This window comes from Mytilus californianus, unplaced genomic scaffold (assembly GCF_021869535.1).
Source record: "Mytilus californianus isolate M0D057914Y unplaced genomic scaffold, xbMytCali1.0.p SCAF_4, whole genome shotgun sequence".
In the NCBI taxonomy this organism is placed as follows: domain Eukaryota; kingdom Metazoa; phylum Mollusca; class Bivalvia; order Mytilida; family Mytilidae; genus Mytilus; species Mytilus californianus.
Window position 1 is genome coordinate 26,733,602 of NW_026262690.1, and position 24,042 is coordinate 26,757,643.

The 24,042-nt window shown below is 32.8% G+C and overlaps 1 protein-coding gene across 1 annotated transcript in view; it reads right to left on the reverse strand.

Annotated features, from left to right (window-relative positions):
- LOC127736894 (uncharacterized protein DDB_G0283697-like) overlaps positions 1 to 22,986 on the reverse strand; it is a 39,501-nt gene extending 16,515 nt beyond the window's left edge. The window contains exon 1 of the mRNA XM_052247458.1: positions 22,950 to 22,986. Within this exon, the coding sequence (XP_052103418.1) occupies positions 22,950 to 22,986 (37 nt within the window). The remainder of the gene's footprint in view (positions 1 to 22,949) is intronic.
- Between the last annotated feature and the right edge of the window lie 1,056 nt (positions 22,987 to 24,042).

Genomic DNA, 24,042 nt, shown 5'->3' on the forward strand with positions numbered 1-24,042 from the left:
AACTATTTACACTACTTGGTCGATGTCACTGCTGGGGGGACGTGTCGTCCTCGATTGTATCACCAGCCTAGTAGTCAGCACTTCGGTGTTTACATGAATATCAATTAAATTGTCCTTTTTATAAATTTTCTGTTTACAAAATTATGAATTATTCGAAATACCAAGGATTTTCTTATCCCAATTATAGATTAACTTAGCCTTATTTGGCATAACTTTTTTGGAATTTTGGGTCCTCAATGCTCTTTAACTTCGTACTTGTGTGGCTTTATAACTTTTTTGATGTAAGCGTCACTGATAAGTCTTATGTAGACGAAACGTGCATCTGGCGTACTTAAATATAAGCCTGGTACCTTTGATAAATATTTACAGTGTGTAAATATTCTACCCTGTTCCCTATGCATCTCTGACATTCTAGATTTCAATGAAAAATCTGTTTATCACTTGCAAATTCTGTTTAAAGAAACTGCTTAAATTCTTTCGTAGATACATGTGAAACTTTGAGCTACTGCTCACTGGTGATACTCCGCCCAAATATTTCGGTAAAACCGGAGATTGTAGTTCCTGAGCAAAATGTGATAAACATTTTCATGTTGGCTATCATAGGTAAAATAAAGAAAGTGTTTGATAAACAAGAAGTTGTTGTGAAATGAATCTGAAAACGCATCACACGGTATAGCTGACTTAATGAACCATGAAAATACAATTTCCGAAATCCTTGTAACTGTATTGTAGTTCCTGTGAAAAATGTGACGAAAATTTTCAATTTGGCTATCATGCGTAAAATGATACAAATGTTCGGTAAAGATGATGTTGTTGAGTGATGAATCTGAAAACGCACTATTAATAGTCCTACAATCGGCCGATTCCTTTTTTGGGGGACACAAAACGAGATGATATTTTCAAATATTTATAATTATGTCTTTAACTTACTTAACTGAATGTTAAATTATTGCTATTTCGGTCTCATAAACAAGAATTGTTTAATTATTAGGTCTTTCCACTTCTCTGTGGAAAGACCTATTGTATTTGTTCTGATTATTATTATTATTATTTTTTTTCCGCCTAATTTTGTTTCGCAATATGTCGCTTAGATATTTCTTAGATTGCATCGTATAGTTTATGCGCTTTTAAATTTCAACCTGCTAAGACGAACAATTTTCTTTGTAAGAGTTTTCTCCCTATTCACTGTTTATCAAGTGTGTGTCTCCTTCACAACAAAAAAATATATCGACAAAATTCTTTTTTAAATTGTTCGTTACATCCTCAGGAATTTTGGGTAAATTTGGATCGAGGCGATTCGATGAAATTTTATAGGAGTTATCTACCTTTACCAAAAAAATTTGGTATGTTTTTTTAACTCATAAACCTTTAACCGTATAACCCTGGAATCTTTTTATTTGAGGCCCCGAGGCCCTAACTTAGAAAATGAAGTCAAAGGTCAAAGGTCAAGGTCAAGTTCTAAATTTTGACCTTTCCTTGTTTTTGCATTTTCTCCAACACTTTTAAAGATATATATAAAAGAACAAGTGCAAAATGTTTGCTTTATTGTAACTAGAACACACCCGCGAAATCGCGGTCATTAAGAGCGTGGTTGAAAGTATGTAAACTGTTGTAAGATGAATTTTTGTAAAAGATTTTATTACTGGAGAATTTCAGGAAAGGTATCAAAAGTCATAGGTACTTGGGGACAGGACAATTTGTTTTAGCCCTCCCCCTTTTTTCCAAGGTCCATTATTTTTTTTCTGTTAATTTCAATTATTTTCGCGTTTTTCTGTATACTATGAACATACATAAACTATAAATAAAGTGTATTTGCTATTTACTATCAATTCCAAATTTACTATTCACGGCTCTCTTTATAATATTTCAGTGACCGCCGTGGGTAGTAAACTTGGAATTGATAGTAAATAGCAAATACACTTTATTTATAGTATATGTATGATCATAGTATACAGAAAAACGTGAATATAATTGTCCTGTCCCCTAGTACGTAGGACAATTATGTGTAATTTTAAAACAGTCCATAACGGAAGTCTTGTCTATGACTTAAAAGTCCGTCTGATGACGGAAACAATATCCGGACGCCTTTATTTTCGTTTTCCTCCCAAAATATAGCAAACTGAATAATCATAAGCGAGGATGACAAATGCGACTATGTATAGTACCTATAGGACACAGGGGCATGACCATTAATTTATTGTGGAAGGAAGAGAAGCGACACACAAAATGAGGTCTTCTCATTTAAATATATAGATGAAGATATGTTATATTTGGTCTGAAACAATCTAATGACATCTTATAGGAGTTAGTGCCCCTGAAATGTCTAATTATAAGGTTAATTGATCATTACTTCAACTTGGCTCATTATAAAGCCCTTTGACCTTTTATAAAAGGTCGGGTGACATATTACCTTGAAAAATGACAACCGAATAGATGTTTCGTATATGATATCGAACAGTTTATGCGCCTTTGAAATTGACCCTGCTTAACTGAATACTTTTCTTTGTAGGAGTTATCTCCCCGAACACTGTTTTCCTTGTGCGTGCATCTCCTCCGTAACCGTAAAAGAAAGCGACAAATTTATTTTACCAAATTGCTCGTTATATCCTCAGGATGTTTTGTCCAATTTTGACCGAAGCGATACGTAAACTCCATATGAGAGTTATTTCCCCTTCTGTATTTGACATAAGGGATATATAAATGTATAGCATGAATGGTAAGTGATAGATACCTAAGGTATATTGATTTGAGTTCCTTGGTTCATTTAAATGAAATTGAGGCCAAGGTCATATTCTAAATTTTGACTTTTCCTTGTTATTTGATCTCCTCTGTCACTTTTAAAATTACAAATCAAAGAACTAGTGCAAAATGTTTGCTTAATTGTGATTAAGATATGATACATTAGGTCTGAAACAATCCAATGATATCTTATAGGAGTTATTGTCCCTGAAATGATTCAGTTTAAGGTTAATTGATTATTACTCCAACTTGGTACATGATAAAACCATAGGGTCTTTTGCAAACTGTTGGTTGACATATGACCTTGAAAAAAGTAAACCGGAAGTGACCTTGAGTGAACCGGAAGTAGTATTTTTAGCACTTATTTCATGGAAAAGTACCTAGAAACCATATATTTTTTGAATGATCATAGGTAAACCTATCATTTGAGACCGGAAGTGACATTTTATAAACCGGAAGTAGCATATTATCTTCCTTATTACAGGCATAAGTATATACAAACTATATATTTTTGGAATCAGTGTGAATAAAGCTATCATATGAGACCGGACGTGACATTTTTCTAAACCGGAAGTTGGCAATTATCTCCTTTATTTCAGGCAAAAGTATATAGAAACCATTTATTTATTGAATCAGTATGAAGAAAATTATACTTTGACGCTATTAATAACTTTGAGTAAACCAGAAGTAGCTTCCTATCAATTATTTAGAAAATTGATGTGGAAAGACCTTCAATTGTTCTTTGAACAATTGGTTATTAATTGTTTAGTAGTTTGTTCTTACTTTGTTCTAGTGTACCTTTGGTGTACTATGTCACAGCCATCGGAGCGGGTTGTGGTCCGCTTGCAATTTCAACCCGCAATTTATGTATGTGCCTGTCTTCGTTCGTAATTCAATGGAATTCGTATGTTGCTGTATATTATATTTATTTTCCGTTTATTGATTTATTTATCAGTATTAGTTGGTTTTGACTTTTAATTTGTTTTACATTTTTCTTTTCATAATATAGGTTTCGCTCATTGTTGAAGGTCGTATAGTGATATATAGGTTGCTACGTCATTGTAGGAGAGTTGTATCATTGGCAATCATACCATATCTTGTTTTTTTTCTATAAAATGCTTTTAAAGAAAAGAACATCATGAACAATTACTTTCTAATTTACATTGCAAGATATTTTTTTTACGGAATAACATGTTTTTTATTCTTTTTTACTTCACAAAACTTTATTGATACTGTTTTGGGAAATACAAATTTAACAACTACTAATAGGGGAAGCCCTTTTACCGTGAAAAATGAATAACTGTGAAATGCTTAAGGTAGATCGGGTGTCTTTCTCCATCTTGGATTTAAACTGGAGGCTCTAAAGAGCCCGTGTCGCTCACCTTGGTCTATGTCCATATTAAACAAAGGACACAGATGGATTCATGACAAAATTGTGTTTTGGTGATGGTGATGTGTTCGTAGATCTTACTTTACTAAACATTCTTGATGCTTACAATTATCTCTATCTATAATGAACTTGGCCTAGTAGTTTCAGTGGAAATTTTTTGTAGAAATTTACAAAATTTATGAAAATTGTTAAAAATTGAATAGAAAGGGCAATAACTCCTTAAGGGGTCAATTGACCATTTTGGTCATGTTGACTTATTTGTAGGTCTTACTTTGCTGAACATTATTGCGGTTTACAGTTTATCTCTATGTATAATAATATTCAAGATAATAACCAAAAGCTCCCCAAGGAGCAACATGGGTGTAGCTATACTGATGAGTCGCTTGTCTTTACTGGTTCATCAAAACTTATAGGGGAGGAACTTTGGATACAAGTACAAAAAGTAAGATTTTTATTGTTGCTTTTTTATAGTCAGTATTGATAACACGACGTTTTTTTTTTCTACTAAACTGCATATTACAATAGTGTTTAGTTGTACAACAGTGAGCTGCACTGTCAATCAACATCTCAAAAACATCGCTTATTCTTCACATCGAAAAGAACACATCTCGTTAGAAATGGAAGATATGTGAATATAAGATTCGTTGTCTTATTGGAATTTATAATTTAAGTTAAAAATAGTATCGTGCAAATAAAAACATACCACATTTATAAAAAAAAAAAAAAAAAAAGATAATAACCAAAAGCTGCAAAATTTTCTAAAAATTACCAATTCAGGGGCAGCAACCCAACAACGGTTTGCCTGAATGGTCTGAAAATTTTCGGGCAGATAGATCTTGACCTAATGAACAATTTTATCCCTGGCAGATTTGCTCAAAATGCTTTGGTTTCAGAGATATGAGCCAAAAACTGCATTTTACCCTATATACTATTTTTAGCCATGTCGGCCATCTTGGTTCGCGGGCGGGGTCATCGGACAATTTTTAAACTAGATACCCTTATGATGATTGTGTACAACTTTGGTTAAATTCATCTTAGTATTTTCAGAGGAAAAGATTTTGGTAAAAGATTACAAAAATTTACGAAAAATTGTTAAAAATTGACTCTAAAGGGCAATAACTCCTAAAGGTGTCAACTGATCATTTTGGTCATGTTGACTTATTTGTATATCTTACTTAATTGAACATTATTGCTGTTTACAGTTTATCTCTATCTATAATATTATTCAAGCTAATAACAAAAAACGGCAAAATTTTCTTAAAATTAACAATTCAGGGGCAGCAATCTAACAACGGGTTGTCCGATTCATCTGACAATTTCAGGGTAGATAGATAATGACCTAATAAACAATTTTCCCCTTGTCAGATTTGCTCTAAATGCTTTGGTTTCAGAGATATAAGCCGAAATCTACATTTTACCCCTATGTTCTATGTTTAGCCATGGCGGCCATCTTAGTTAGTTGGCCGGGTCACTGGACACATTTTTAAACTAGATACCCCAATGATGATTGTGGCCAAGTTTAGTTAAATTTGGCCCAGTAGTTTCAGAGAAGATTTTTGTAAAAGTTAACGACGACGACGGACGACGACGGACGACGGACGACGGACGCCAAGTGATGAGAAAAGCTCACTTGGCCCTTCGGGCCAGGAATGCTAAAAAAGCAGATTGCAGTCGGTCTAGATCTTTAATGAAATTTGCAAATTTCGACAGTAGTATGTAATTCATTTTGCAAGACTTATGTTTATATAGGAAATAATGTGTTTTATCATGTTTACGGCAGTATTTTACAATAATTAAATTATTCCTGTTGTATGATATTTTCTTTCTTTCGTGTGCTTCTCTGTCCTGTAAGTTTCTATAAAATTTCCGTATCAGGGTAGATTACTCAGACATTATAGGAGATAACTCGATAAAGTTACTCTTCTAATAGAATGAGTTGTGAATTTTCTATATTATTAGAGCTATATTCTTATATCTTATTTTAAAATTCTTTGGCTTTGTTTTCTTTTTATGACTAAGATTTGGGTTTACGTTGCATAATCAATACAAAATCAGACTATTTGCTCAACCTGTAGCGTGAAAAGGCAGGGTGACCAATATATTTTATTACATTTTTGAAAAAAAATGATATAAAGTACATTTTGACAAATCATCAAACAATTCTGTGGATTTAAATTTACACACCCTATCTACCTTAATAGCTATGTAACCAGATGTTTTTGCAAATATCATGATAAATCATGTTCATACCTCATCAATCCTGCCATTGTTATATTTATATAAGACGTGTTCTGTCACTAAACATGTTTTGATTGTGACTCTCTCGGTTCATATATGTTTTTTTTAAGTATGGTCTTATGATAACTTGTGTCTCAAGGAAAGACTGAACTGAAGTCTTTATTTTACTTTTCATGTTTCTTTCGTTGTAAAAAAACGTAACTTCTATGCCTCATACCTTGACAGAGATAAAGAAATTGACAAGAAGACTCGGATCATATCATTACTTTAAGACAGAAATAAGTTCAGCTTTCCAGTTTTAACATTCCAATTTCTGTGTAGTTATATTTTAGCAGTGGATGCATATTCAGTTCATTTTCCTATGAACCTTTGAAACCGATGGTTCAAATCTTAAATCTGAAAATATCACTAGAAACGTTTAAGCGACTCGGCAGACGGTGATGGCATATTAGGGTAACAAGTACCGCGGATATGTTCTTATTGACATACACACAATCCCATCATATTGTCCTGGCTGTGATACCACCGAAATTGTATAATCATTGATTTTCTAGTTGTATTACTTCATGTCGGATGACAGATGTCAAACAAAATTGGCCCTCCCTTCATGAGCATCTTAGGTAAGATCACTTCCTTTCTGATTGGGTTGAGAATTTTGTTTGTTTTCCTGTTATGTCACGTTTTTGTGTGACCATTGTACTAGTTCCTATCTTTAAACAGGATATTCATGTACCAACTACATATATCTTTTTAAGAAATACGTATGGGTCTACACAAATTTAAGAATTCGTTTTGGCCAATTATATGTCCATGTATTGAAAATAGACATGATTAATAATCATTTTATGGCTTAATACTTCAAGATAATTTTAATATTTTTTGTATTGGCATTGAAGTAGCTTAAAGCAACAGGAATTTGTCTCTGACTGCTTCTATGTATCGTCTATTCATAAGCATTTGTTACTTTGTCTATCTTAAAGAGCTAGGACTTTTTTTTATAAAAATTCTATCTTTTGTTTTTATTTCGTGTTAGCAAAATGTAAGAGGCTAGGTGATACAGTTAGTTCAGCATTAATGTTTATCCCAGCTTCATGTCTGCAGCTGCCTGTCAAAAGTCAGGAGTCTGAAATTAAGTAGTTATACTTTGATTTGACCTAAAAGTGTTTATAAATCAAGTCGTCATTTTTCATTGTGGAATTGGGTATCACTTGTTTATTTTTTAATGAGGGGAGGGATTTTCATTATTTATTTTGTGTTGTAAACTTTTCATCTGGGCTTCACTGTAACGTAAAGTTAATAACAGCATGTGGTGTCAATGATGAGTTGTATTCTTTTCAATTTCACCACATGTTCAAATATATATACAAAACGCCAATCTTCGGGGAAAGGGGGAGGGTTCTGAGTTCAGATGCTATTGGTTTATTGAAATTTTTAAAAGATGGTATTGTCATTCGATGCATAAGAATTTACATATTAATCATCAAAACAAAATGCAGTAACAGTTAATACAGAAATTTCCTATTGTATATTTCAGCTTGAGATTATTAATAACAAAACATGTTACAACATTATGCATTCATTCTTTTTAAATGTTGAGATTAGGTTATGGTTTATGTGATGTATAGTGAACGATTGTTTACGTCTTAATCAACCTGGAATAAAAGCAATGTACATACATTAAACAATTTATTAACATGAACAGCTAAACAATGGTAGTTCTACGGGAAAAATCTTGCAGTTAGTTTCAAGAGTTCTTTGGGTTTTGACGAATAACAGAACAGTAGGTAATAAGAACATCTACAACCGTGACAATACCTTCTTCGTTTTTTTGTCGATTACTTTCTGTCACTTCAAGCTTTCTCTTTCCTTTTTCCTTCTTTTTTTGTAAACTGATACCATAATTAATGATGCCTCGAATTTTGGATCTGTTACTGTCATCATTTTTTCTTCCTAAAAACTTGCAAATCATGCCATACTCGGAGTCTTTTACCCTCCATGACTTTGTAAAAGTTGTTAATTCTAGTTCTCGTATTGCAGTCCGTACTTCCTGTTCATGAATCTGATGTCGATGAAGATACTTCTTTCTGTATGTTTTAACCATAATTCTTCCTAATGTAAATAGAATGTTTTAGATGTCAACATTTAAGGTTATAAAATTGTCGAAATCTGCTTCTACTGCAATGAATTTTAACTGTTTACGTCACTACTTTGATATATTGGTTATATATAAAACAAAGCCACTTTGATGTGAACACTACATGTACCGGTTAAGGTCGATGCACTCTATATAAAACTTGTTTTTTATTATATTTCACTATACACAGTATTGCTTTGTATTTAATTTTGTTTTTACCTTTTGTTGTCTACCTTTGACACAGGTTGAACGGTAAGATCAATGACGTAAGTTCGCTGTTAAAGAGTTGTGTGATTGACAATCATCCACATCGTGGTCATTTCTTAGTTAATATTTTGCAAAGCAAACCCAAATTGCATACACATTTATCGATTGCTTTACAATTTCTATGAATAAATTTAAATATAGAAAATCCATACTCTTCAATAAAAATTAATGCAAGAAAATCGGTACAAAATTTGTAATTTCATTCGTGTGAACGGGCAGTGTATTATGTTATTAATGTCCCCTGTGTGTTTTATCCCATATATCATAGAGGGTGTTACGTTTTTCCGCATCAACATTATTTTCGCGGTACTTTATGTCCTATGTTATCATTCAGCACGACACCGTCAATTTGAACAGTCGAAATTTTCCTAAGGCTTGTAAATTATACATCTTGTTAAAGTTTACTCAGCTATATATATGAAACGTATTTTGTTTGATACTGATGTTTGAAATATATATTATATCAGTAGATATATGTTAGAATAATGTGTATTTCATATTAAATATAGCATCGTCGTTGTCGTTCGACTATCATCTTTAGAAAGTCTTTTGTATTTATTAGTCTTTTATTGACGGGTGTATCCATGTATCTAACCTCTTACACTTTTCTAGGAATATGATTGGTTAAAAGCGTCCGCGTGGAGACCTTGTATATTCAATATTAGGTTGGTATGGAGGCGGGGCTTATTTCAATACACGACTAGTAGTGAAGTTAAGACTTTGGCATTATTTGCTTATTTGTATGTATTAAAAGTTCTGTTTAATATTGTTATATCAAGGTTGTTGATATTCAATTGTTATTGCTGACATTATTTTGTATGTGCAGACATGTGGAAGTAGGTTTGTAGAATTTAACACAATTGGATACTTTAATATAATCATAAAAAGATGTGGTTTGATTGCAAATGAGACAACTCTAGTATACATTGAACAAATAAAGATAGTCGGTAAGATAAATTCGTTACATAGTGTGATTGTGACCTAATACGATGTATATCGTAATAGGTCACTAACCGCTATGTAACTTATAATAATCGTATAAGAGAGTGTGTATATATACTTGGATGTTTTGTACAGGTATTGCTTTTATGTCTACACTGTTTGTTGGTTCAAGAGAACTAAAAACAGCTGCGCCATGAGCGCATGATACGCCCGTTGACTTGTGTGTGAATTTTTATGCAATAAGCATAAATAGTTTCTGACATACGGCGTGACATGCGAAAACCCCCCTTTTTTTTTACAAAAAACTCAATATCTCTAAAATAAAATTTTGAATCAAAACCAAAAAGTATACAGATCTTTAGATTAATATAACTAAGAAGTGTGTAAAGTTTTAAGCAATAATCATAAACTGTTTTTGAGATATGGCGCGACATGTGAAAAAACCCTCACCCTTTTTTAACAAAATACTCAATATCTCTAAAATAAAATTTTGAATCATCACCAAAAAGTATACAGATCTTAAGATTAATATAACTAAGAAGTGTGTAAAGTTTTAAGCAATAATCATAAATTGTTTTTGAGATACGGCGCGACATGTGAAAAAAAACACACACCTGTTTTAGTTACTAAGTCCCGTAACTCAAAAAGTTTTAATCTTATTTTCACTAAAAAGTATACAGATCGTTTGACCATCATAAGAAACAACTATGTTAAGTTTCATGAAATTTGGATAAGTCATTCTCAAGTTACGGTGCGACATGTTTACGCCGGACAGACGGACGGACAGACAGACGGACAGACAGACAGACGGACGGACGGACGCCGGACATTTGTATACCATAATACATCCCGTCAAAAATTTGACGGGCGTATAAAAATTGTACTAATGTTTGCATATTATAAAAGTTAGCACAAGGTATTAACCCTACTCTTACAATGTATATATATATATATCATAACAAAAGAGAGAGAGAGCGAGAACATGCAAAATTCCAATTATTTACATTTCTGTTGTTTCTTCTTTTCAATGCATGGTACCGATCAGATGAGTAGAGTCTTGATGATATCTTTTACTGTTTGTTCTTTGCGTCTGTCGTTCCGTCCCAAAAGTACATAAAGTGTGTCCGGCTAACTGCTCCTAAAGTTTTAAAGCAAAACATCATATTACATATATGCAAGGATGGTTTCATTAAACATACCTTATCATAAATTAAGTAAAGCGTTGACACATTCGGTATCACTTCATTCAGTATTATCATTAGAAAAAACCACTTTAACTAGTTAATGCATGGGGCACATTAGACGACATACAAGGACGACAACGGTCGTTAACAGACAATGGGTACCATATCAAGAACATTGTTTATTTTAATATTGACATGGTAAGAAGGAGGTGGTGTGACAAACGCTGTCATATCAAAAAAATATAACCGAACCTTGCTAAGTCTTTTGTTGGGTATATACATACCATAAAAAGAAAACTTACATTGGCCCAGTAGTTTAATTAATCATCGCATTGTAATCTTATAATAGTTACCAGACCCAGTATCATAAGTTTCAGAATTGTGACTATTTGAAATTATTTTTACAATTTTCCAATAGAGTAAACCCCCATTTTTTTTAGCTAGGACGGCTATGTCATTGGGTACATTTTTCAATCAAGATACTCTATTCAAAATTGTGGCTAAGTTGAATTTTTTTGGCACAGTAGATTAAGTGGAGAATATTTTTGTAAGATTGATGAAAAATTGTTACTAAAGGCTCCATGGAGCCTGTGTCGCTCAACATATATTCTTATTTTCAATTGATGCATGAAATAATGCAACCGTTATACTTTTGCTTTTGTTTTAGAGAAGTCAAAAACTGCATTTCCCCCTTATGTTATATTATTAGCCATGTATGTCATGTTGGTTGGCAGGCAGGCAAGACGGCTCGGTCATCCGACACATTTTTTAAGCTCCGTACCCTCATGGTGGTAGTGGCCAAGTTGGTTGAATTTGTCTCATTTTGTGATTCACTTTCAATTTTATTTTCTAATTGTGTAGTGTTACCTTAGAAAGCAGCTAAATTTCAAAATGCGTGTAAGAAACAGTTCTTTTTACCGAAGTTTTAATGGTCAAAGCCGTAAATCGATGATTTTAGATAATAATAAGGATGAAACGTCTTTTTAAGGGAATCTATTGGTGTATAACCTGGACTTTGATTTGTTTGTGAGTAAATTGGTCGAGTTTGTACACCAATATATTCCTTTAAAGAAATCGTTTAATCCTGTTAACCTGTTTACTATGATAAGGTAGAAGTATGTTCTTATTTCAAAAAGAGGGACACTCAGCATATATCATTAACATGTGCATGAAGTGACAACTACTTGCTAGAAACTGAATGCTTTGACCACAACTGAAGATGTTTTAATTGGGTTACGTATATATAATATACAAAAATATGTCTTTTTCAAGACTTCTGATCCATGTAGTTTGGCATGTTTGCTATATCATCCATGATTATAGAGGTGGTTATGAAGGATTTTTGTTCATTATAAGTATAAGTCTATAACAAAGTATATCACTGGATGGAGCTTTTTGTCTAAGTGTATTTTAAATTGCTTTGCTTTGAACTAAGTTCATTGTTATGCAAATGCATTCTTTGTGAAATAAAAATTTGACATACAACTCAAAATAGCACATGATCTGCTGAATGGTAAGATGATCACAACTGGCAGCAATATAATGCTACTAGCAATATAATGCTAGGTGGTTTTGTAACACTTTTTATAAACATAGACATAGAGTTTAAATGATCATTATACTGTTTATGTTAGCAAATATAATTTTTTTACATGCACAAAATTCAATTACAGGAATGTACATATTTATATTTCCGAAGCACTCAAAGAATGTCGGGCAATATGTAGATTTGTTATTAAAGAAGACCTGACATCAAATCGGGGTTTTGCTTGATTTGCTATAGCTTTACTTGAAAGAGGTTTGTGTTCAGGTTTTTTCAACTACATGTAACCAGTTTCGTATATATATGTCAATTTGATTAACATCTCATTGACCTGTGAAATATGCAAACATTCATTGCGAAAATAAGGCTCTCTAGCCTGTGACTTCGCATGCACTTTACGACCATTCTGACTGACAACACAATCAATCAAACGTCAGAACAAAAAATACGTTTTCGTGGGACACTGACATAAATGGAAACCAGCCATGGTGTATTTTGCAGCTTAAGGAATGTCTCACTAAATAAAATCTATGAACTGTTGGCACTGATTACAAATTGGTGTCTCCTCCATGACTGTCTTGGACATTAAAACTCAATATTTAATAAAAGACACTGTTATTTAAGTGCTTGGTACAGGTCTGATGTCACTGTGCATCACAGTTCAACATAGAAACCTATGGTGGAACCAGAGACGTCTTTCTGTCAGAAAACACTATCAAACATCCAAATATACTATCCACACTGATCTGTGTCCACACTTGTTTTATATGAAAGTAGTAAAAATTATGTTTAAAATGTCATTAACAGCGTCAAAGGATGGCTTATAGTACGCTGATTCCAAAAATATATGGTTTCTTTACAATACTTTTTTTAATAAGAGAGATAATTTGTTACTTACGGTTTGAAAAAATGTTACTTCTAGTATTATCAAAACTGTTCAATTGACACTAGTTCCAAACATATACGGTTCTATATACTTATACATTTAAAAAGCACATAAAATAAGTACTTCCGGTTTACACATGGTCACTTTAGGTTCCTTTTTCAAGGTCATATGGCTTGCAACTTAATGCGAAAAGTTCCATGGCTTAATCATGCGAACATATGAGGTAAAAGCAAGTCAAAATCTAGAACGTCAATTTAACCTATGACCTTGAGTACAATTTCAAGGTCATCAACCAAGGATCTCATTTAAAAGACCTTAGTTAAAATATATTTGGTTCATGAGTTATATCAACATATGCATATTTTTTAATAAAAGAGGGGAGAAAACTCTAATTTAAACCAATATGTATGTGTTGCGACACGTCGCAAGTAACAATTAAGTAAATATATGTTGTCGATATGTTATATCGTGTTTGTAAAGAGGTGAAATTAAGCCAAAATCAATATTAAGAAATGACATTGATCTTTGACCATGACCCTAAATTCGGTTTAAAATGTCATTTCCAGCGTCAATGATAGTTAACTGTACGATGATTCCAAAAATATATGGTTTACTTCCGGATGGAAAAATGTTTTTTTTTCAGTATTATTTCAATGTTAACTTGAAAATGATACCTGAAATACCTAAAATATCTGGTTCTAAATATAATTACATGAATAAAGTACAAAAAATAGATACTTCCGTTTTACACAAGGTCACTTCCGATTGGATTTTCCAAGATTGAATGGCTTTCAAAAGACCCTAGCCCTTAATTATATATGGTTGATGAGTTATATCACCATACGCGTATCTTTAAATACAAGAGGGGAATAACTCTTATCTAATGTTCGCGTACCCTTTAAACCATCATGTTTGTGTTACGACATGTCACAACTAACAAGTAAGTAAACATATGTTGTCGATATCTTATATGGTGTTTGAAAAGAGGTAAACATAAACCAAAATCCAAATTGAGAAATGACCTTTGACCTTGACCCTATTTTTTTTTTTAACCAAGGACCTCAATTCAAAGGGCCTAGGTGTCTATAACTTATGGTACCAATGACATTTACATTTTACTTATTTTAAATACAGAAGGGGAAATAACTCTCATATGGAGTTTCCGGATCGCTTCGGTCAAAATTATATTTAAGATCATAAGGATATAACGTGCAAACTGGTTAAATAATTTTGTTGTTATCTTAAACGGGTGCGAAGGAGTCGTGTACACAAGAAAAACAGTGTTTGATGAGATAACTCTTTCAATAAAAAGTGTTCAGCTAAACAGGGTCAATGTCAAAAGCGCAATAACTGTTCAATACCATATGCAAAAAATCTAAGCGACATCTTGCAAAACCACAATGCACCGTTGTGACGGAAGAATAAAAACATGATAATTTTTATAAACCAATTGTTTATGAAGGTCTTTCCACATACATTTTCAAAGTAATTGATAAGAAGATAGTTCCTGTTTACTCAAAGTTAAAATTGGCATCCAACTATAAGATTCTTCGTACTAAAAAAAAGTGGTTTCCATTTACTTTTGAGTTTAAATAAGGAAGTTAATTAGCTAGTTCCGGTGTGGTGAATGTCACTTCCGGTCTAATTTGATAGCTTTTTCACACTGATTATAAAAATATATAGTTCTGTATACTTTTGCCTGTTAACCAGGGGATAATTGGCTACTTCCGGTTTATCAAAAGTCACATCTAGTCATTAGTGATAAGTTTATGTATTAAGGTTACAGAATATATGGATTTTTTGTACATTTTCATGAAAAAAGTGCAGAAATTGTTACTTCCGGTTTTGTCAAGGTCACTTCCGGTTGTCATTTTTCAAGGGCATATGTCACCCAACCTTTTTGTTTAAGGTCTTATGGCTATATATTGAACCAAGTTGAAGTTATAATCAATTAACCTTATATTTAGACATTTCAGGGGCACTTACTCCTATAAGAAGCCTTTAGATTGATTCAGACCAAATGTAACAGATCTTCATTACAATAAAGCAAACATTTAGCACTTGTTCTTTTATATATATATTTTAATGTGTCTGAGAAAATGCAAAAACAAGGAAAAGTCAAAATTGTAAATTTAACCCTGACCTTTGACCTTGACCTCATTTTCTATGTTAGGACCTAGGGGCCTCAAATAAAACATTCCAGGGTTATACGGTTAACGGTTTATAAGTAAAAAAAAACATACCGACAAATTTATTTGGTGAAGATAGATAACTCCTATAAAATTTCATGGAATCGCTTCGATCCAAATTAGCCAAAAATTCCAGAAGATGTAACAAATGATTTGTAAAACGAATTTTGTCGATATTTTTTTTTGTTACGAAGGAGCTGCACACATTGGATAAACAGCGAAAAGTGAAATAACAAGATAAATAAAAGAGGGGAGAAAACTCTAATTTGATGTGAGTGTACCCTTTAAACCAATATGTAGGTGTTACGACATGTCCGAACTTACAATATAGTAAATATATGTTGTCGATATCTTAAATCGTGTTTGAAAAGAGGTGAAATTAAGCCAAAATCCAAATTAAGAAATAACCGTGACATTAGACCTTGACCCTATTTTATCTATTTTTTACCAAGGACCTAAAATCAAAATACCCTAGGTATCATCACTTATTGTTTACCAGGTACAACAACATTATTCTCATTAAAAATATAAAAGGGGAAATAACTCCCAAATGTAGTCTTCGGACCGCTTTGGTCAAAATTATTTTTAAGATCCTGCGGATATAACGACCATATTGGTGTATTAATTTTCTTGTAATGTTTGACGGTTGCGAAGAAGATTTGTACACAAGAAAACAGGGTTTGAGGAGATAACGCTTACAAAGAAAATTGTTCGTCTTAGCAGGGTGAAATTTAAAAGCGCATAAACTGTACGATACAATATAAGAAATATCTAAGCAACATATTGCAACACTAAAATCTAAAAATTTGGCGGAAAAATAATAATAATGATAATAATCAGAACAAATACAATAGGTCTTTCCACAGAAAAGTGGAAAGACCTAATTATAATCAGAACAAATACAATAAGTCTTTCCACAGAAAAGTGGAAAACTTAATAATCAGAACAAATACAATAGGTCTAATGATGATAATCAGAAGAAAACCAATGAAAAGACTTAATAATAGAAGCGTTTAATGCACCTCATAAGGAACATATAGGTCATGTTTCGTTTCATTCCATAAAGTGCTCCTGTAGAAGAAGCATTTGCATGTATTTCCCAAAGGGTCTCATGTTAAGCCAAGTCTTGTTTGCAGCTATTTTGGATAATGGTCCGGCCACAACGAAACAACACTTGGTTAGCACCTCTCTTGGGACATTCATGCCATATTTGGTTTCATTTTATTCAGTGGCTCTCTTAAAGAAACTAGTTGTATGTATTTGGTTACGTAAAAGAAAACATGTGTTTTTGTATTTCCCATAGGGTCCTATGTTTAACTTAATCTGCCTGCTAGATACCCCAATGATGATTGTGGCCAAGTTTGGTTAAATTTGGTCCAGTAGTTTCAGAGGAGAAGATTTTTGTAAAAGTTAACGACGACGGACGACGACGACGACGAGACGACGACGACGGACGACGGACGCCAAGTGATGAGAAAAGCTCACTTGGCCCTTTGGGCCAGGTGAGCTAAAAAAAGTGTTCAATATTCTATTATTATTTTAATCGTGTAAGGCATAACAGTAAAGAAATGGTATCTCTTAATATCATAATTATCATGATAATAGAGAAAAGTGACCCAAAAAAAACAAAACATTTTGTCTGTTATGGGCAATTACTTATACAGGAAGTTCATCGCAATTTTGACATATATGGACAATTGGTGGAGCTCATTATTCTGAACATATTTATTTGTTCCTTTCAGATTAACTCTATTCATGAAGGTTAAAAAATAAAGTTTAAAATAAAGAGACAAAAGTTGGATTTTACCCGTAGGTTCTATTTGTAGCCTTGTCAGCCATGCTGGCTGGTAGACAGGATCATCGGACACTTTTTTAACTAGATACTCTAATAATGATTGTGGCCAAGTTTGATTAAATGTGTCTCAGTAGTTTCAGAAGAGAAGATTTTTGTAAAGGAATATAAAAATTTACAAACAACTGTTAAAATTGACAATTAGGACAATAACGTTAAAGGATCAATTGACTATTTTGGTCATGTTGACTAATTTGTAGATCTTACTTTGCTGAACAATTTTGCTGTCTTCAGTTTACCTTTATCTATTCCAATATTCAAGATAATTACCAAAATTACAAAATAACCTAACAGTTACCAAGAAAGGGGCAGGAACGTATCAACAGATTGTCTGATACTTCTGAAATTTCAGGGCAGATAGGTGTTGACCTGATGAACATATCAATTCCTGTAAAATTTCCTGTACATGATTGATGGGCAGTGTCATAGGATACATTTTTAAAACTAGATACAATGAGTATAATTTAGGTAAAGTTTGGTTCAATTTGGCCTTGTAGTTTCAGACATGAAAATATATGTGAAAACTTATCCAAAATTACAAAATTTTTTGAAAAATTGACTTCAATGGGCAATAACTCCGAAAAGGAGTCAATAGACCGTTTTGGTCAGGCTGACATATTTGTAGATATAACTTTGCTTAACAATTTTGCTGCTTACAGTTTATCTCTATCTCATTATAATATTCAAAATAATATCCAAACACTGCAAAATGTCCTTATAATCACCAATTTAGGGGCAGCAAATCAACAACCGGTTGTCCGATGCGTCTGAAAATTGTAAGGCACACATATTTTTGTATAAGTTAACGAACGACGACCACGACAGACGACCACTACGACGGACGCTAAGTGATTAGAAACGATTACTTGGCCTTTTTGGGTCGGTGAGGTAAATAATGCATCAATTAAGGGGAAAAGTTTCTACAAGAAGTCGTTGAACAGTTTTGCTGCTAAAGAACAATTTGTAGACCTCAACATTTTGAACATATATATCATAATCAGATTATCTATCTATACGGTTTTTAAAATAATATGCATAACTTGCCTTTTACCCCCACCCTTTTCTTTTGTTCTATTTTTAGCCATGTTGGCCATCTTGGTTTGAAGGCGAGGTCAGTGGATGCATTTTTTTTAATAATATATATACAAGTCTAAATTAAAAACAACGTTCAAACCTATGATTGCATTGGATATAAACCGCAATTTTTATACGTGTCCATGTAAAACAAATTTCGTTGTACAAGGGTCTAAATACAGCACAAACAACATTTTACAAAAAAGACCTGAAGAGTGAAAAAGTATAATTTAACAAAACGATGTCGAGCTACTCATATTCTTAAACCCTGATGACTGCCATTAACGATTGCCAAGAAAATTGATCACAAAGATGTAACAAAATGGACCTTTATATTAAATCAATACCAAACAGAAAACAATAAACTTGCGGCAAAGATGGTGAACCACAAACATTAGGTGCTTAAATATATATATATATATATATATATATATATATATATATATATATATATATACCCAAATTTGTTTGCTTCAAGAGGACATTTACCTATATCATAATGTAAATATACACTGGCATTCGATGCATTCGTTTCCGTGTGAACAAAGCAAATAGGTTGTTAACCATATTAATATAAATATGGAAAAATCTACACGAAAATCTTTACTGTGGGTTCATTTATTTTCGTGGAAACCAATTTTCGTGAAAAGAGGAAAACTGACACTTTTGTGGATATTTAATTGCTGGGTTTTTCCAAAGTCTACATACATGCCAATTGACAATATACACTTTGTTGAACATTTAAACTTTTGGTTAACTGACATCCACGAAATCCTCGGAAATTGGTATCCAACGAATATTAATGAATTCACAGTACTAGTATTTGGTGACATTTTTTTAAAAATCTTGACTGTTAATCAGCACCATACACAAATATTGATTTAAAACAAGAGGCTCCCAAGAGCCTGAATCGCTCACCAGTATTTCAGAGGAGAAGATTTTTAAATGTTAGCAAACTTGATTAACAAATTGTGTAAAATTGTCTTTAAAGGGCAATAACTCATTAAGGGGTCAATTAACAAATTTGGTCATATAAACTTTTTTGTAGATCTTACTTTGCTGAACATTATTGTTGTTTACAGTTTATATCTATCTATAATAATATTCAAGATAATAACAAAAAAATGCAAAATTTTCTTAAAACTAACAATTTAGTGGCAGCAACCCAACAATGGGTTATTCGATTCGTCTGAAAATTTCAGGGCTGATAGATCTTGACCAATTGAACAATTTTACCTCATTTTGGATTTGCTCTAAAGCTTTAGTTTTTGAGATATAAGCCAAAAACTTCATTTGACCGCCATGTTCTATTTTTAGCCATGGTGGCCATGTTTATCAATGGATCAAAACTTCGGATACAATTTATAAAGTAAATACCCAAAGAAACATTTAGTTAAAGTTTGAAGGTATTTGGACCAGTAGTTTCAGAGGAGAAGATTTTTTAAACAGTTTACGACGACAGACGACGACGACGACAGACGACGGAAGACGACGGACGCCAAGTGCTGGCATAAGCTCACATGAGGCCCTTTGGGCCCCGGTGAGCTAAAAACTTACTAATGTCAACTTCTTGTTTAGAACCACGTCTTACAAACGAATAGAAAACACGGGTCATATTCCTTACTTGGTAAAGACACTTCCTTTGGCAGAAAATGACAACGATGACTAGGTAGAAAGGACAATGCATATTGGAAAACTCTTGGAATTTAACCAGCTGCATTGCAACACTTGACAGATTTATAGATGTTGCAGACTTTTAAAAGATTCAAAATATAAGGCTGAATGAAAAAGTTAATAATAAATTCATGCATATTCAAGAGGCGAAAATGCATAGAAAGTCAAAATATAAAATCCTTGTAGGATACTGTTGCCCCGTATTGTCATTTTTTCTACTCGAAAATCTCATTCTTAACTTTTTGAATGGGAAAATATAAAAGTAGCAAAACTGTTGTCGTGGCTAAATATTTTAATTGACACAATTTAAATTGTCCAACCCATAAACAGACTTTATTCCCCTAATATTCATTTAAAAGTGGTATTTACTCACGTAATATATTTACTAATGTCAATTATTTTTTTAGAACCAAAGTACTATTTTGTGTCTTTTAAATGTTATAAAAAAATGTTGTTTTTTTTTTGCCTTTATCCAAACATATTGCTATGCGTATAAGCATAAATACCATATATTTGCGCGACGCCTTTTACTGAGTTTTGCTGAAAACTGCGCAGACTATGAAATGTTTTTACAGGAAAATGTTCTACAATGGATATCATTTAGGCAGCCCTTTTTTTTAATTTGGTTCTTATAGTATGTTTAAAATCTGTATATTTAACAGAGTTAAACATTAAATTGTGCTTTTACTCTTAACAGACGTATAACCGACCCGATTAACAGACTAACCGCCCAAATAGCCTCAGACTCAACGCAGATTAACCATCCAATCTCTCGGCTAGCCGATTGACGGCCGTGCATAAACTCGTTGTTCAACTACAGAAAAACATCACTATCGTTACAGTGTTTTGGATCGACGGTTTATTTTTACACTTCGAGAAAGCCCCAGATTTCAATGTTACCTGTGAGTGTAATTGTAATCTTGATCGTAGATGTATGACAGTTTCCGCAAATGTCTATTATAATGTTGCTTCTTATAACAGTTTTCTGTCATGATTTACATATATGGAAAAGTTATGGTAAAAAAAGAAAAAAAAAAGAAAACAGATATAAAACAAGTCAGATAGGGCTAACACATGGGAAACTAGATGTGTCAAAATGACACGAATGGCCCCGTCTAAAATATTTGAAAAATCTGCAATTTCAACACCGCATGTGGACACAAACCAGAAGGTAGTCTCACATATAATAAATCTGCTCAAAACCTAATGGCTTAAAAAACTCCATATACAAATGTAACAGATATTTTCAACAATTTATCAAAGTCCATAGCCCGTAATTTCGGCAAAAATTAGTGGAGCGGAACGAAACTCAAACTTGATCTGCAACTCATCATGGTTAACTCACATAACAAAAATCAGTCCAATATCTGAAGGCGTTTAGAAAAAACCCCGTATAACTGTAATTTTCAACAATTTATCGAAGTCCAAAGCCCGTAATTTGGTCAAAAATTAGTGAAGCGGAACGAAACTCAAACTTGATCTGTAACTCATCATGGTTAACTTACACACCAAAAATAAGTCCAATATCTGAAGGCGTTTAGAAAAAAAAGTCTGTATAACTGTAATTTTCAACAATTTATCGAAGTCCAAAGCCCGGAATTTCGGCAAAAATTGGTGGAGCGGAACGAAACTCAAACTTGATCTGTAACTCATCATGGTTAACGTACATACCAAAAATCAGTCCAATATCTGAAGGCGTTTAGAAAAAAAGTCCGTATAACTAATTTTCAACAATTTATCGAAGTCCAAAGCCCGTAATTTGGCAAAAATTAGTGAAGCGGAACGAAACTGTAACTTGATCTGTAACTCATCATGGTTAACTCACATACCAAAAATCAGTCCAATATCTGAAGGCGTTTAGAAAAAAAGTCCGTATAACTGTAGTTTTCAACAATTTATTGAAGTCCAAAGCCCGTAATTTCGGCAAAAAAAAAGGGGAGCGGAACGAAACTCAAACTTGATCTGTAACTCATCATGGTTAACTCACATACAAAAAATCAGTCCAATATCTGAAGGCGTTTAGAAAAAAAACCCGTATAACTGTGATTTTCCACAATTTATCGAAGTCCAAAGCCCATAATTTCGGCAAAAATTAGTGGAGCGGAACGAAACTCAAACTTGATCTGTAACTCATAATGGTTAACTCACATACGAAAAATCAGTCCAATATCTGAAGGCGTTTAGAAAAAAAAACACCGTAAAATGGTTTGTTGCGGAATGACGGAATGACGGATTTCGGACAAGGGTAAAACTATATGGCCCCGACAACTTTGTTGCGAGGCCATAAAAATAGTGATCATTTTCGACAAAGAAGATTGTCGTCAATATTTATAATAATAATATTTCTTTATTAAATGCTTCGCTGAGGGCAGCTTTATACTACCGCATAGGTCGAACCCTGAACAGTGGGTTTAATTTTGGACACGATATTTATGGCTGATACTGTCTGAATTCGGATTGGGATCAAATTTTGACATAATTTAGGTTCATGATATTGAACAAATGTGGTTTACGATATTAAAACATTGAAATATCACATTTAATTGACATAGAATGGTCGGATCCCAAATCTGACAATGTGGTTATATTCAGCCAAGAGAAAAAAAACATGAATATTTAATTTTAGTTAAAATCAAGCAAATTCTTTTTTAAATGTAGAATTGAAGAAAACAATGTCAATGACAGGTACAAAATTGGCATTCTAAGTTTGTAAATAAATACGACAAAATAAGCCATAGCATAACTGACTGCAAAACAAATAGACGGGCTGAAATAAAAACAATAAAATACACCTAAAAACACATATAACAGGCATAAAATAAAGAAATTAAACTTACCTTGTTGTTCTTTTTTACCCGACTGCTTTAGATACATCCATAAGAATTGAAAATCTGATAGAATCACAAATAAAAAATCCTTTACCAAGTGTCTATATCAAACAGTAATCTTTGAATTGAAAATACATTGAATTTACAAACAACCACTACTTTGTTCTTCTTTTTCTGTTTGGCGGGAAATATTGAGTTTGACGCAGCTATTTATATTGTTCAAACGCGGACCTCTCAGAAGCACCCGGCAACTGATTCGAGGGTGTGGATGGAATGTACTTTATACACTATGGTTCTTACGAGTTAACATATTTAAACAAACAAATCAGAAGGGTGAGTTCGTTCAAATATGTAAATGAGTTAGGCGGTACACGTGGTATATATCATTTGTAATAGCTGGAACTAATGTTAGAAATTGATCACGTAACCGTTTTATCCAATGAGATGAAAACTCGCGCAATAAAGTTTTGCGCCCTGTGTATTATCTTTTGCGTAGGTAATTTCATTATGCCATCGGTAAACAAATAAGAATGTCGGATACCAGCAGCAAGAATCAAATAATCTAATGAAGGTAAATTTTGGGGTTTTTTTTATATCATACAAATAAATTACATTTTACAGGTTGTTTATCTCATTGTGACAAAAATGGATATTTATACTTTTAAAGTTTTCGTACAAACTACTTTACTTCCGATCTTTCATTAATTCGATAGTTCGAATATCTATTGAAGCTCAATTTTAATGAAGAAACACTAAACATTGGTGGATCCAGGGAGCGTAGAAAGTGTACGTTCTTATATGTGATCACAAAGAAAAAAAATATGTTTTTTTTTCACAAATGAAATGAATTTGAATAAATAAACAAATCGTCCAAAACTGTGTTTTTGTCTTGCCCCGCTAGCGGATATTAATTCCTTTTCCAGGAGTTACCACACCCCCTCCTCCCCCTGAATCGAAATTTATTTGAGTTTTCGGAAAGAAAATGGTACTAATATTGAATTTTTTTCAGAACTGAAAGAAGAAACTTTTAGGATGTTTTCCAAAATGACGGGAGGTTGTAACAATCCTGTTTTGTTTGAAAAAGGTTTCTTGAGATGTGGTA